The sequence below is a fragment of the Syngnathoides biaculeatus genome, chromosome 7 (genome assembly GCF_019802595.1).
Source record: "Syngnathoides biaculeatus isolate LvHL_M chromosome 7, ASM1980259v1, whole genome shotgun sequence".
In the NCBI taxonomy this organism is placed as follows: domain Eukaryota; kingdom Metazoa; phylum Chordata; class Actinopteri; order Syngnathiformes; family Syngnathidae; genus Syngnathoides; species Syngnathoides biaculeatus.
In genome coordinates, this window is record NC_084646.1 from 21,710,921 (window position 1) to 21,725,255 (window position 14,335).

The 14,335-nt window shown below is 41.6% G+C and overlaps 1 protein-coding gene across 7 annotated transcripts in view; it reads right to left on the reverse strand.

Annotated features, from left to right (window-relative positions):
* The window catches only part of ttll7 (tubulin tyrosine ligase-like family, member 7), a 104,538-nt gene that overhangs the window by 62,236 nt on the left and 27,967 nt on the right, over positions 1-14,335 (reverse strand). For all 7 annotated transcript variants that reach the window (XM_061826022.1, XM_061826021.1, XM_061826018.1 and 4 more), the window contains 3 exons: positions 13,283-13,499; positions 9,834-9,998; positions 5,503-5,661 (listed from right to left, as the gene is read on the reverse strand). In XM_061826022.1, coding sequence (XP_061682006.1) covers positions 5,503-5,661; positions 9,834-9,998; positions 13,283-13,499 — 541 coding nt within the window. The remainder of the gene's footprint in view (positions 1-5,502; positions 5,662-9,833; positions 9,999-13,282; positions 13,500-14,335) is intronic.

Consider the following 14,335-nt stretch of genomic DNA (forward strand, 5'->3'; position numbering starts at 1 on the left):
TGACTGGGCGAGAACATAGCTAAACTGAACTGGCCAGCATTTAATCGCAGGGCACATATAAACAAACAACCATTCGCAATCACATTCAGACCTACCAGCTATTTAGAGTTTTCAGTCAACCTACCATGCATGTTTTTGGTATGTGGGAATAAACCAGAGAACCCAGAGAAAACCAATGCAGGCACAGGGAGAATACACAAATTCCACACAAGAAAGGGCAGATTTGAACCTGTGTCCTCGGAACTGTGAGGCAGATGTGCTATAGAGTCATCTACTGTGCTGCTATATATTTGGGAGAAAATGGATTTTTCTTCCAGGCATCCCATACAAATTCATACACATCCCTATGTCCACTGTTTACATGCAGTATAGTGTGTATCTTCCGCCTCCATGACATGCATGGACACAGTCCCACTGTCAGTGGCATTGCTACGCATGATGATAAATGACTAAATGCTGAGGTGTGTTTTCAAGTGCTCCATATATAAGGCATGTGCAGGCCTAATTTAATACTTATACTATGAAATAGTCATTTTAGAGGAAAAATGGATGTGGATAAAAGCAGACAGTCCCATACATCATTCTAATTATTCCTTAATAAAACCTTTTTCTGAGTCAAAGCATGGTTTGTAGGTATCTACTGCCACCTAGAGCTCGCAGGCAAAAAAAAAAGACAAATCCTCAGAACCCCAAGACAAACGCAATAAACATTTAATTAAGAATGAACCCCACTCAGTGCAGGCAGATCTAAAATTGCAAAAATAATAACAATAATAATTAAATATAAATCTATATGTGTTTGTCATAATTTTTTCATATAATTCAATCAATTGAAGGAGGAAAATTTGCAGTATCGTACATACTGTATGCATCAATTAAATCGTCATCCTCATGTATGCAAGCTGATGGAGGTCACTGGAGGCATTATAAAATACTTTAAAGCCTGCAAAAGAGCTAAATTATCTTTCCCAAGATTCAATGTTATAATTACAGCTGGTGTTCAGATTTACAACTGTCGGAACACAAAACTTTAACCTCACAGAGGATTCACTACAAAGACCAAAGAAAGTTGAATTCACATGTTTACCAAAGTAAGAGATGGTATTTATTCTGTATGGGAAAATAAGTATTACGCAGCACTTGCATTCCTTTTTCAGTGCGTCTTTGTATGTGTTGGGAGGTAAAGGAGAAGAAAAACATCCATGTGTAGGTTTCTTTGTCTATACAAGGATTGCGGCATCTGTTTACACTTGCCATTGCAGATTAGTCCCCACAAACACACACACACACACACATATATTTGCACTCAAAAGTACAGGAAGTCTGGATTATGTTGGCTCTGAGGGATGGACAGTTAAACCAAACTCATCTTGAAGCAATCGGGTAGAGCGCACTAAAAGAAAGGAAAGTTGAATGGAGGGAGGGAGGGGTTGAAGTATCACCGCCCTTGGGGAAGCAGTCCAGATGCAGTCTGTCGGTCTGTTGTCGTTATTCCAATTCACACATAACCGCAGAGACACACACACTCACACTGAGACACAAACATCCCATGCCACGGTTGACCTAACCATGCCCGCCTCATTAGTTGCCAATCACTCCGCACAACCCTTCTCGAGCAGCAGGGGGGATAGAAAATGGGAAGGAATGGATGGAGAGATGTAATCACAACCATCAATAATCACACTGCCTGCACTGCTGCTTGTACTGGCATCTCTGGGGTTCCAGTGACTATAATGAGACTGGTCCTCAATCTTTTTGTCTTTTGGGGAGGCCCGTGAACACCTTCTGTAACCTTGGAAAAATTATAAATTATATCTTATCCTTTGTTAATTCACTGCATACGTACTGTTTCGCCAGCCCCCTTGAAAGATAAGCGTAGTCCTAAACTTGAATAGCGAATATGTTGCACATATATAGTACAGTTAATTAAAATGACTGAATTTGGTGGTGCATCATTCTAAAATTTGTACACAAGTCCATTTGTTTTTTAAGGCGAGTGTGTGTGTTTTATATGATGCTTATGGATCCCAATCTGATGATTAACATTGTTTTCTCATTTTTTGAACAGCTTTTAAAATGATATAAAATGGCTCTTGGTTGAATTAACAGACTACAGTCAAGCAGTTTAGGGTTTAAGCCTGCTTTCTGATGTTTAGGTTAAAGATGACGGGGGGGGAAATATGTCAATGTCAATTCTGAAACAAAAGATAAAAATACAATGCATGCATTGCAGACACTAATAGTTCAATTAAATGTCTCTACTAAGCACTGCAGTACATGGTGTCTAGGTTATTTTAATGAAAGTGTCTTGTTTGGATGAGGGAGTGTATATAAGTAAATGGATTTGTTAAATCATTACGATACAGTTGGGATAACATTAAGACTTTCATTTCCCTTGAAGCTCCAGCCTTTGTCTTACCAAGACCTTTCTAAACAATGCTGTGCATCCAACTTTATCTGTGAATAGATTAAAACTCTTTTATGTGTCCCAGTGAATGAATCAAGCTCCAAAAAGGCATGCTTTGGATGAGCTTGGTGCAGAAGCACATCTTTGGGATGAATTATAACAGATATTGTGAGCCAGGCGTTCACTCAGTGACCTTTCCAGTCAATAACAGATCCGGCATTGAGCAGGAGTCAATCTGCACAAACATTGCCTATGTTAACAATTATAGCTCCTACCAATTTACAAAAAAAATGCCTGTCTCTCTTTGTTTCTCCCATCCCTCTCCAATTATTGCCCTTACTTTAAGAACCATTAGTCTGACCTGGAATTTCTGCTCTGTGAATACATAAAGCAGTATGCATTAGTAGTCAATAGTGTCAAGGAAAGTACATATTCTGTTTATATTTTTGCTGATTAGTTTGAAAGATTTTCTCCAAAATTGCTGCTTTTGGTCTGTTTTTTAATGGGGAATATGAGAGGAAGATGTGTTCCTTTTCAATCACCAGCCTCCCACACACTCAGAAAATGACATGACTTCAACACAAATCCAAATTTAACCGGAAATTTTACGTGACGGCATCTTCTATTTGATACCATCTAGCTTTCAGGTATCCACCTGTCTTTGAGTTTACACAGATTGAAGTTCCATTTCCTGGCTGCAAGTATGCATGTCCAACACCCAACTTTGACATTTGAAGGAGTAAGAGGGGATGACAGTGTCGGAACAGCAGACAAGGTAAAGCAGCAAGCAGGCATTGCATGGATAATTCACAATGACACCAAAAGTGAAATCTGAGAAGTCACATCTATAAATGCAAAACAAACCTGGAAAAGGCGAGCTTGTTTTTCCATTCCTGGCATGACGTTTACCGTTTTTGAAGGAAAGAAAAATTGAAAAATAGTGAAATGGTTTGAAATAGATTTAATTAATCTCAAACTGTAGAAAAGTAATCTCTCAGTGAATTAAATCCAAGCTTGAGGGTTTGCCATAGGGCATGATTTGCAGAAAGCCTGTCCTCGCTGTGTATAACGTCCCTATTGAATAGCAATGTACATCACCAGGCTACAGATGTGATAAAGTTATTTTCAGACTTGACAGCCTGCACAGAGAGCATTTAAGAAAGGCTCTGGATTCTTACAATTTTCCCCTGGCTAATCATTTTGAGTTTTGGCAATAAATGACTGTTTCTGTAAATGTTGCATGAAAGACAAGTAAATGTATGTGTGGAGAATGTTAATTGATGAACGTTACTGTGAGTTTCTCGTCACACAGCGGGGTTCATTACTCCTGGAGTGCAACAACTGACTGCATTAGCGGTTCTGTACCATGTCACACAGGAACACACACACACACAGTCACAATGTAACAAAGTACAACTACTCATGCACCCTTTGTCATGTTGTACAACTGCTCAATCACAAACCCAAAAGTCAGATAAGGAAATTAAAAGTCTCAAACAGACTAAAAAAATATCAATCCCTCTATGAGGTCAAGGGACAAAAATAAACCACATAAATTAAATTTCTAAGAATTAATTAAGACAGTCAGTCAGACTTAGTATAATTAATAATGGAATATTCAATATTACATCAATAAACATGTTGGACCATCAAGCAGTCATGTTTTTTAACAACTAGCTAATGATTACTGTCTCTCTGTCTGTCTCTAAAGAGAAAGACGTTGACTGCTTTATGTCACAATTGTGTGCACATTTTAACAGCCACTCATAAAAATCTGATGTAGAATTATAATACCCTTTCAATATTACATTTTCAAATAAAATGAAAAGGAATAAATTGTCCTATTTTTACTTCTTATTCTTATAATATTAAAACTTGTAATTACAACTTTATTGTCTTTCATTCTTCCAATATTTGTCCAATGTAACCTTGGTTAGTCTACTTCTTGCATTCAACATCACGGACATATCAGCATTGTTTTTTCAGTTACCGTAATGACGGAGAACTAAACTAAATTCGCCCTTGCTTTTACCACTTTAGTTGAATGTGGGGGGAACAAGGAATGGAAGTACTGTAGGGAGAAGGTTGGGGTGTTGCCCAGTCAGTTTAGGTTTAAGGATTTAGGTCAGGCTTTAACTCGTCTGTTGGCATGAAAATGGTCAGCTACAAATCCTGGAGTGGACCCTGCATTGAACCCCACCCTTTGATGAGTGAAACTTGACACACTATCAGTGAACTGGGAGCATTTTTCTTGCTGTCCTGGCCTATGTAGCAAGAGCGTGCATGCCTGGGTGCGTGTAAGCATGTGTGCATGTTTGTGCTACTGTACTGTATACATACAGTGTTGACTTCTTGTCTTGCTTTCCGTACCTTAATTCCTATATAGAGAGAGTACGCAGGTGTGTGTGTGTGTGTGTGTGGTGTGTGTGTGTGTGTGTGCGTGTGTGTGTGTGTGTGCACGCGGGCGCTTACATGCATGCAATTGTGTCTCAGCCTGCTTAACAAGTCCTTTGAGCGTACATGGGAATGTTTCACATTCAAAAGTACATATAGTCAATAAGTATTACAGGGTGTGAGGGTGTGTCTCAGTGTTTCTGTTCACCAGGGATAAGAGTGTACAAGAAAATCTGTGTGTGTTTATGCTTTCTGTCAGAGTGAGACACCATCACACTCTCTCCTGCTTGATGGAAAAGTGCTTCACTTCAGAAGCCACAGACACTTTGGTTGAAGCTGGGCAGGTCAGACTCCACAAACTGCAACCCTTCTCTTTTTGACCCAAACAAATACCAGTTTTAATCATAGTTGGGCAGCTACATTTTACTATCCACCCGTTCATTTTCCACTGTGCTTGTCCTCATTACGGTCACAAGTAAACTGAAACCTATCCTAATTTTTGGTGAGGAGCAGGGTGGCAAGCAATACAGGGTGTATTGGTTGCCACTCAACTAAGGGGGGTTGATGTCACTTAATCATTTAAAATAAATGTATAGTTAGGGCCAAAAAATGACATGCTAAATTCTTATTTACCTAACAAAATAAAGAAATATTTTCAAAAATTTTCAATGAAACTGTTCTAGACAGCAATGAAAATGTACCTCCAGGAGCCAAGGTTTGAGTTTGCGGTCCAGGATTATGTCAAAGCCCAGGACCTCAAAGCAGACACTGTCGCTCCCCGGTGGCTGGCCAGGCCTGCACATGCGATACGCGTGCAGCACATGGGGCTCCGCCACTATCAATGTCTTCACAACCAGCTCCTGGCGGGATATACAAAGAGAGATTAGACAGTCACAGATCACTCTGGTAGAAGAGAAAATTACCACACTTGATCGACTGGATAGCAATGAGCAACAGAACATCTCTTCAACAAACAGTTGTCTCATATGAAGACAAATTGTCCACTTTTTCAAGCTTAAAATAAAGGCAGGAAATAACCTGCAAAAATGTGTGAATGTGAAAGTAGGTTTTGCTGTTTAGACCAAGACGTGGAACAACTAACTGCATTAGTGGTTCTTTACCATGTGTCTCACACGCACGCACACACACACACACACACACACATGCACACACATGCACGCATAGACACAGACACACCCACACAACACGTACACGCACACCCTCACATGATCACTCTTACAACAAAGCGTTCTCTGTTTGGTTGTCCCATGCAGTGTTACTGGCCCACAGACTGCCCAGAATACACTGACTGTTTGGTACAAGAGCAGGGATGCAATGTTCTGGCCTTGGACTGATGGGCAAAAAGGCCACTGGCTGTCCCTCACACAGGTCCACGCAACTGTCCAATCCACAGGCTGCTCGGTACAGACACCTGCTCCCCCTACCACCCTTTATGCTTGAACAGTGTGTGTATGTATGCGTGCGCATGTGTGTGTGTGTGTGCATGTGTCATCTGCAAAACAACAGCCTCCGATCCTGAACCAATGTTTGTTTGACTGTGCAGATCTGTTTTATATGCTTCTCACGAGCATACTTTGTCGAAGTGGAATCAAATTTACTTGTATTTTGAGACTATCATTCCAATATTCGGCATACAAACACTTGTGATGGGGTTGAAAGAGGTGCAAGGCAGTCGAAAAGACTTACTTCAGATACTATAATACTCTTTGGCTTTCTAGGGGTGTTCCTTACAGGAAAAGTGTTTAAACAACCCCCTTACAGGAAAAGTGTTTAAACAACCCAAGACCCAGTCTGTATGCATCAAAGTGTAAGCACAAAGATGAAACATGAAAGATGGTGGGCAGAGAGCAATAGCAAAGTGCAGCTTCAGATAAAATAGCAGGGGAAAAATGACAGAGCATGAGAGGTAGACATTTTGCTGTGTCACTAAAAGGATGGAAAAATATAACATAAAGGTCCAGAAGACAAAAAATAAGTTGTAGATTATCTCTTTGCTTACCACTATTATATCTAAAAGTAACTTGTTTTGGTATAATTTCCTGAGGTTTGCCATCTTCTACGAGAGATTCATCCAGGATTACATTAAAGTGGGATTTCCTCTCACCAGTCTCACCGCCACCATTTCCATTTCCCTGGCACTCCGGCAGCATCTCAAGCTTTCAAAAGCCATAAGGTGATTTTAACCAGTGCCCCCATCCTGAGACACCCTGATCCCTCCCTCCAGTTTGTTAGGGAGGTTGACTCCTCTGACACTGAAGATGGGGCCGTCGTCTCCCGGCGGGATATGAAAACCCAAAAACTACATCCCTGCGTCTTCGTCTCAGGTTCACTTGTCTGCATCCGAATTGGAGGGAACTGTTTCTCCATTTATTATATGCACTGACCACAACTACCTCGCCTACTACTGTTCCACCAAGCTTCTCAACCCCCGGCAAGATCGTTGGGCCCTATTCCTCTGTTGATTCAACTTTAGCCTCTAATTCCACCCAGGTTCTCATAATTGCAAGACCGACACACACTCTCACATTCATTCAGGTCTCTCCAATTTGTTGGAACCAGACCACACCCTTCCTTCGTCTTGCTCTGTTGGAGTTGCCACGTGTAAGATTGAACAAGTTCCTAAGAAGGCTCAGCAAACCCCACCCGATCCTAAGACTTGACCACCAGACTGTCTCTTTGTGCCCAGTTCTATCCACTGACCAGTAGTTTACTCAGCCCATAATTCCAAACTAATCTGTCACCTTTTTAATCCTACCAACCATTCAATTCATTCAACAACACTTCTGGTGCCCCAGTCTAGCTAGAGATATCCAAGAGTTTGTCCAACGCAGCGCTATCTGAACCCGAGATAAGACTTTGGACCAACCCATAGCTGGTCTGCTGCGGTCCTTATCCACTCCGAGCCACCCTTAGTCACACATATCCCTGGAAGTCATTACTGGCCTAACCCCGTCTGAAGGTGACTGCATCATCCTTACCATCATGGATCGTTTTTCGATGAGTGCCCATTATGTACCTCTTCCCAATTTGACCTCTGATTTTGAGACCACTCACCTCCTAGTCCTTCATGTATTCAGTCTTCACGGCATCCCTATTGAGACTGTCTTGGACCAAGGGTCTCAATTCACGTACCGGGTCTGGAAGGAATTCTCCAAGGCAGTGGGTGCAGGAGCCAGTTTGTCTTTTCAGCTATTTCCCCCAATCCAACAGCCAACAGGGTTTATCAAAATCTGGAGTCTGCTTTCCCCCCTTCCAGCTCTGCAAAAGCTATGTCTCCTTTCATGTTACAATTTTGAACCTCCTTTGTTTAAGGAATCCCTCAGTCTGCTTTACGGTCCAGTCGAATTAAGATGTGATTATGTATTGTGACACTATAGGTGTTAAGATGACCTGAGAGCACTGCGAGACTGGGTGAGCGCATCCCCAGGAATGATTTTTTTGGCCACGTTCTTCCAGTTAGTTCAACAAAATTCTGAAACTAACTGAATACCATATTTTCCGCACTATAAGGCGCACCTAAAAGCCTTTAATTTTCTCAAAAGCCGACGGTGCGCCTTATAATCCGGTGCGCCTTATATATGGATTGATATTGAGTCTTTAGTGCAGCTCCATATAATGGATGCATAACGTAACCCCAGCCTCTACTGTAGCGTCAATTCTATGCGCCTTATAATGCGGTGCACTTTCTCGTGTGTAAAATATGGTAACTGTCTAAAATACATTTTTGTCAAAACTTTGCCGTTTAAAGGTCCATTGTCATGAAATGCATGATTTTAAGTATGTTATTAATGAAAAAACGGCAGCCAGTATGGACCCATCTTTTTTTTTTTCCACCACAAATTGTGATTTTGACGTATATGGCTTTTTGTAAGTCCCGGCATGAAAATACTCTCGAGTGATTTGTTTTCGAGAAGAAGCAGGAATTGACGTACAGGGCAGTACCGCACTCAAGTGGTCTCGTATGTTTATACTAGTTTTGCCTGTTGGAAGGTAGGTTGTTGTTCCTTTGTGTTCGCCAAAATGAAGGATGGATTCACTCATCAGACTTTTCCAAAAGACTCGGTTCGTCGTGAAAAATGGCTTGCACAGGTGCAAAAGATGAGAGCTTCGTGGGTTTCAAATTACAAGTAGGGGTGTATACAGCTACTAAAAAAAAAAACAATAGTTGGGGGGGGTGTAATCCATAAGTCAGGGGTGCTAAATGTGTCGATGTGCGCATCGGAACGCTTCCGTGCAGAAGTTGCTGAAGGATGGCCTCCGCAGGCCTTGTGGATGGCCGCTGGCCTTGTCAACACGGCCTCGGCTGGGGTGGCTCATCTCCACCGCAGAGGTGGATCAGACAGAGAGGCGGTTTGGCCGTGGCATCGTCGTCGCTCACAAGCGGCATTGTTTTTATTACTGCCACGGAAGTAGATCAGATGGGGAGGTGGGTTGGCCGCGCCGTCGTCGTCGCTCACGGGCGTCGTTATTTATTGCCACCACGGAGGTGGATCGGGCGGGGAGGTGGCTTGGCCGCATGCGGTTTGGCCGTGATCTGCATATCATCTAAATATGGCTGAAAATATGGCACTTCACTCTGTTGTGAGATGTTCTCTTTTTCGAAAAAAGCTTCTGTGTCAGAAGGAGCATGTCCGTCTCCCATAGTAGGTGGCACAGCGTGTTTTCAATGGCGAATATCCAAGTGTGATGTCACGGACAGAAGATCCAGCCAATATGGCTACCACTTGAATGTCGATTGAGACTTCCGCAACTTCTCTAAACAACAACTCTCCGCTCATCTTCATTTTTTCGTATACATGTTTAAGGGAATGATGTTAAATGTATTTTTCATTACAATATCTATTTTAGAATGTTTATAGGCATGACACTTGGGCTTTAACTTTGTGTTGCAGGTAGCATGTGTCCAGTATTTGTGAGTGCGTGCTTCCAGAGTAAAATACATAAGCATGTTTTGCATTTTGGTGCATCTGCTATAAATGTGAAGTTGTGCATATATCGGCTAATTACGCACAGAGACGTCACCCCAGAACTTGACAACATCGTATCCATTGGTGTGCAGAAACTCTGTAAACCAGCTGATGGATCTTTTACTGCCTTTGTCCACCGTCTCATCCCGTTCGAAGTTCTCATTGTGTTTGTTGACTGAGTAGTTGGTAAGATGCATGTAGAGCTGGCTCTGAGGAGATAAAGGTGGGAAATAAGGATGGCATATATTAGTAAAAATGTACAGTACAGGTGGTACAGTGGATAAGGTGGAACGCATTGGCCCACAGTTCTGAGGTCCCGGTTTCAATCCCAGACCCGCCTGTGTGGAGTTTGCATGTTCTCCCCATGCCTGCGTGCGTTTCCTCCAGGCACTCAGGTTTCCTCTTACATCCAAAAAACATGCAACATTAATGGGACACTCTAAATTGTCCCTGGGTGTGATTGTGAGTGCGGCTGCTTGTCTAGATGTGCCCTGCAATTGGCTGGAAACCAGTTCAGGGTGTACCCTGCCTCCTGCCCGTTGACAGCTGGGATAGGCTCCAGCACTCCCGTGACCCTTGTGAGGATAAGCGGCTAAGAAAATGGATGGATGGATGGATGGATGGATGGATGGATGGATGGATGGATGGATGGATGGATGGATGGATGGATGGATGGATGGATGGATGGATGGACAGTACAAATGTACAATAATGGAGGGGAAAAATTATTCTGGCCAAATGTAAAAACCCTCACTAGATTGAAGCAAAGTTTATCAGAATCAGAATCAGCTTTATTATGACAAATACAGTACGAATGCTACATATACTTGCAGTGGATGGGGAAACTCTGCTTTTGTTTGTCATTTGTAAATGATTATTAATAATTCCTGTGCCCTGCAACTGACTGGAGACCATTTCATGGTGTAGTCTGCCTTCCGCCTGAAGTCAGCTGGGTTAGGCTCAAGCACCCCGCGACCCTAACCTACATAAGAAAATGGATGGATGGATGGATGGATGGATGGATGGATGGATGGATGGATGGATGGATGGATGAATTTTTCCAGGAGCCAGCATACGCTAGTAAAAAAAAAACTTTTGCGATGGGCATGACAGATCAACCAGTTCAGGGTGTACCCTGCCCCCTACCCGTTGACAGCTGTGATAGGCTCCAGCACTCCTGCAACCCTTGTGAGGCTAAGTGGCTAAGAAAATGGATGGATGGATGCATGGATGGATGGATGGATGGATGGATGGATGGATGGATGGATGGATGGATGGATGGATGGATGGATGGATGGATGGATGGATGGATGGATGGACGTACAATACAAATGTACAAAAAGGGATGTGAAAAATGACTCTGGACAAATGTAAAAACCCAATGCATCAATGCGATTATCATCAAGAATTGTGTGGTTTATGTTTGCTAACAAGCATATGTTATGTAGTCACAGCATGTCAAAGCACTAGAGACATAACATTTCATGTTTCACCAGAGGGAACAAGAAATATAGGCAATACCATTTTGAAACCATTTTTTATAATATTTTATACCAACAATACAAACCACAGTAAACGGTGATGATTTTAGAATCAGGCGAAGTAAGGATATCAATAGATTTTTTTTTTCCTGGTGAACTGATAAACAAAAATTGTTCTAAAACTCTTCCCTAATAGATACAAAATATAAAACTATCTGTGATAATATAATCTTTTCTTTCAGATCCTCCCATGAGGAGTCACCAAGGTGAATCATATTTCTAAGTTGATTGACTAACCTGATTACTGGCTCAGTTTTAACACCGCATGTCCTTCGTGATGCAACTCTCCCAATTATACAGCACTTGCAATATCCAGTGGCTGGGTGTGGCGTGACTGTCTGGGAACCAACGCACCAATTAGCTGTACGAAACACAATGTACCACGACACTACTGGTGCCCCATCATTCTGACATATAATATTAGGGGTAAAGGCCCTGGCAAAAACCAAAATCAGAAGAAAAAAAAAAAATCAAAGACCATGGTTCTCGACCTCCATGGTATGGGAAGTGTTGTTGCTGTAAGCTAACACCATACAGTATACTGCACCACACAAAACTGAATAAAATAAGAGTGATAAGAGCAATAGTTCCCATACAACATGGCTGGGATGAATCCCTGAGTGGCTGTCTATCAGGGGCACCCCTTTCTTTATAATGCAGCCATATACTTAGCTACAAGGTAATAACACGCTGACCACAAGCCACTCTACCTCTAGATGCCTGTCTGGCACCCACTCTCTATGGAATTGAACATCCTTCTCCATGACATGGCTGATTCTATCATGTGTCACAGACTTGGTAAGACAATACGCACTGTTTTGATGTGCATCGTGCTTGATAGAAGTAGGTGGGTGTGTTTGTGTATGCGCTCAGAACAATGGACTTACCGGGTGCAGAAACTCATGGAGGTTGGGAATAAGTCGATATTACAATTATTGTGTAGCAATACACTGTACCTGCACATCGAAGAGTAAGTGGGTGTGTGTGTGTGTGTGTGCGTGTCATAAATATATTCTGCCTTTCATACTACCAGTGTATCGTTGCAGTGAATTTTAATACAGTGAGTTACGTCAGCTTTAGAAAATCTACCGTGGTTGTGGTAATGTGCTTCCAAATATACTATATATTGTAGTCAAATTATCCTTTACCTTTATTGTATAGTATAAACGTTGTGCGTCTGTTTTGTATTTATCCACAGCTCATCAAGCTCGCCCTCTGCACAAGTAACGCCGTTTTTATGATTGACAAAGGAACCTCTTTTAAAGTCGTATGCAATAAAGGTTGCACAAAGTGGAATTCGCTTAAAAATATCAGGAATACTATAGACATCAGCACCTTTCAGCTTTATGAAATTTATACTTTGTGAGCATCTGAAGTAGGGATGTCCAAGCCCATTAACGAACTGCAGCTTTTTTTTTAGTTGGCCCGGAGCATATTCGAGAGAAAGCATTAAAACCAGTCACCCTCAGAACTTATTAAGGAGAATGAAAGCCAACTAGAGAACGTTGGTGTGACAATATATCACATTTACCACAATATTGTCCACAAGTGTAATTGGCATTTTCTTTGCATTTGTGATGCCACTACAGAAGAGAAAAAAGACGGTATTGGTGAAATGATGAAGCCCATAGGATGAAAAGTACTAAGGTGGTATTTGCATGGTTGTCCTGGAGGCTCAGTCCAAATATTGCTTTTAAAACAAAATGAGAATTTTAACTGTGTAGGTTTACACTTGACTGGCAGTTAAGAATGTAAAATTTTTACTATTTACTGTTGATGCAAGTTTATTGAAAGAAACCATTTATCATAAAAAAGAAACGTTCAATCAGAATGTATCAATTTAAATTTTGTTGTGAAATTAAACCAAATTGGAAGTCCATCAGTGTAGTGGAATGGACTGTATTCGACTTTGGAGATTCCCATGTGTATTTGTGTGTGAGCAAATGACTCACCAAGTTGGCCTCGCTGGGTGCATGATACTTCTCTGTGCCCATGCGCACCAGGCCGTCATTGTAGAGGAAAATGCGAAGTGGGTCACAGGAAGTGACAAGAATGTAGATGCGCAGATCAAACTTGTAGCCCTCCATCAGGAAAGGTTTTTCCAAGTACTCCTGAACAATGAAGTGCTCCTGGGCTGGCAGCTTCTCACAGTTACGGATAAGTGAGATCCTGGATAGACAGAAGCCTTTATTAATCCTCTGGGGGGAAATTGGAGTGCTGTCAGCAGCATAATAAAATATGGCACAGTAAAGACAAAAAGATAATTAGAAAAATGATAGACGATGGCATAGAAGCGACCATGAACACCGACTGATGACATTGGCACTGTCTTATATGTGTTGGATAAAAATGGACCGAAACTGTATACACATTTTACAGCTTTCCGCACAATATTTCATCGAAAATTGCTCATGGTAATGGTTACACGCATTTACGTCAGAAGCAACATTAGGCTATGTCAGTATCCTGAGTTTAAACCTTAGATTGGCGTTACCCTTCTGATGTTACTCAAGCCAATTAATATCTGCTCCAAAGGAGCAAAAGAGCATGCAAAGGTACTCATATGATTTCTTAGTGTGCATGACTTTGTGTATTTACATTAAGATTGCCAGGCCTTTACATTGGAAGTGTGGTGGAATTCATATGACCTTCTACTGCACTAGAACCATCCATGAAAACTTGTTTAAATAAGTAACCTCAGCATGATTTATGGCAAGTTTAAGAGCGATGACTTATCTGGCACAGAAGACCATTCATTGTTCCAAAATCTCTACTACTTTGTTGATTACCTGGCCCTTTAATTTAATGTCAACATACAAAAATCACACAGGTACTCTATAAATGCTGGTTTTGCTTGAGCATCTGGAGAACATTGTAATTATCTTGAGAAAAACTCATCAAAGACCACTGCTGGTCGATGAAGTAAATATGAGCAGGCAATGGGTTTCATTTCGACATTACATTCCTTCTAATTCAATTTGCTGGGGTCTCCTATGATTGGCACT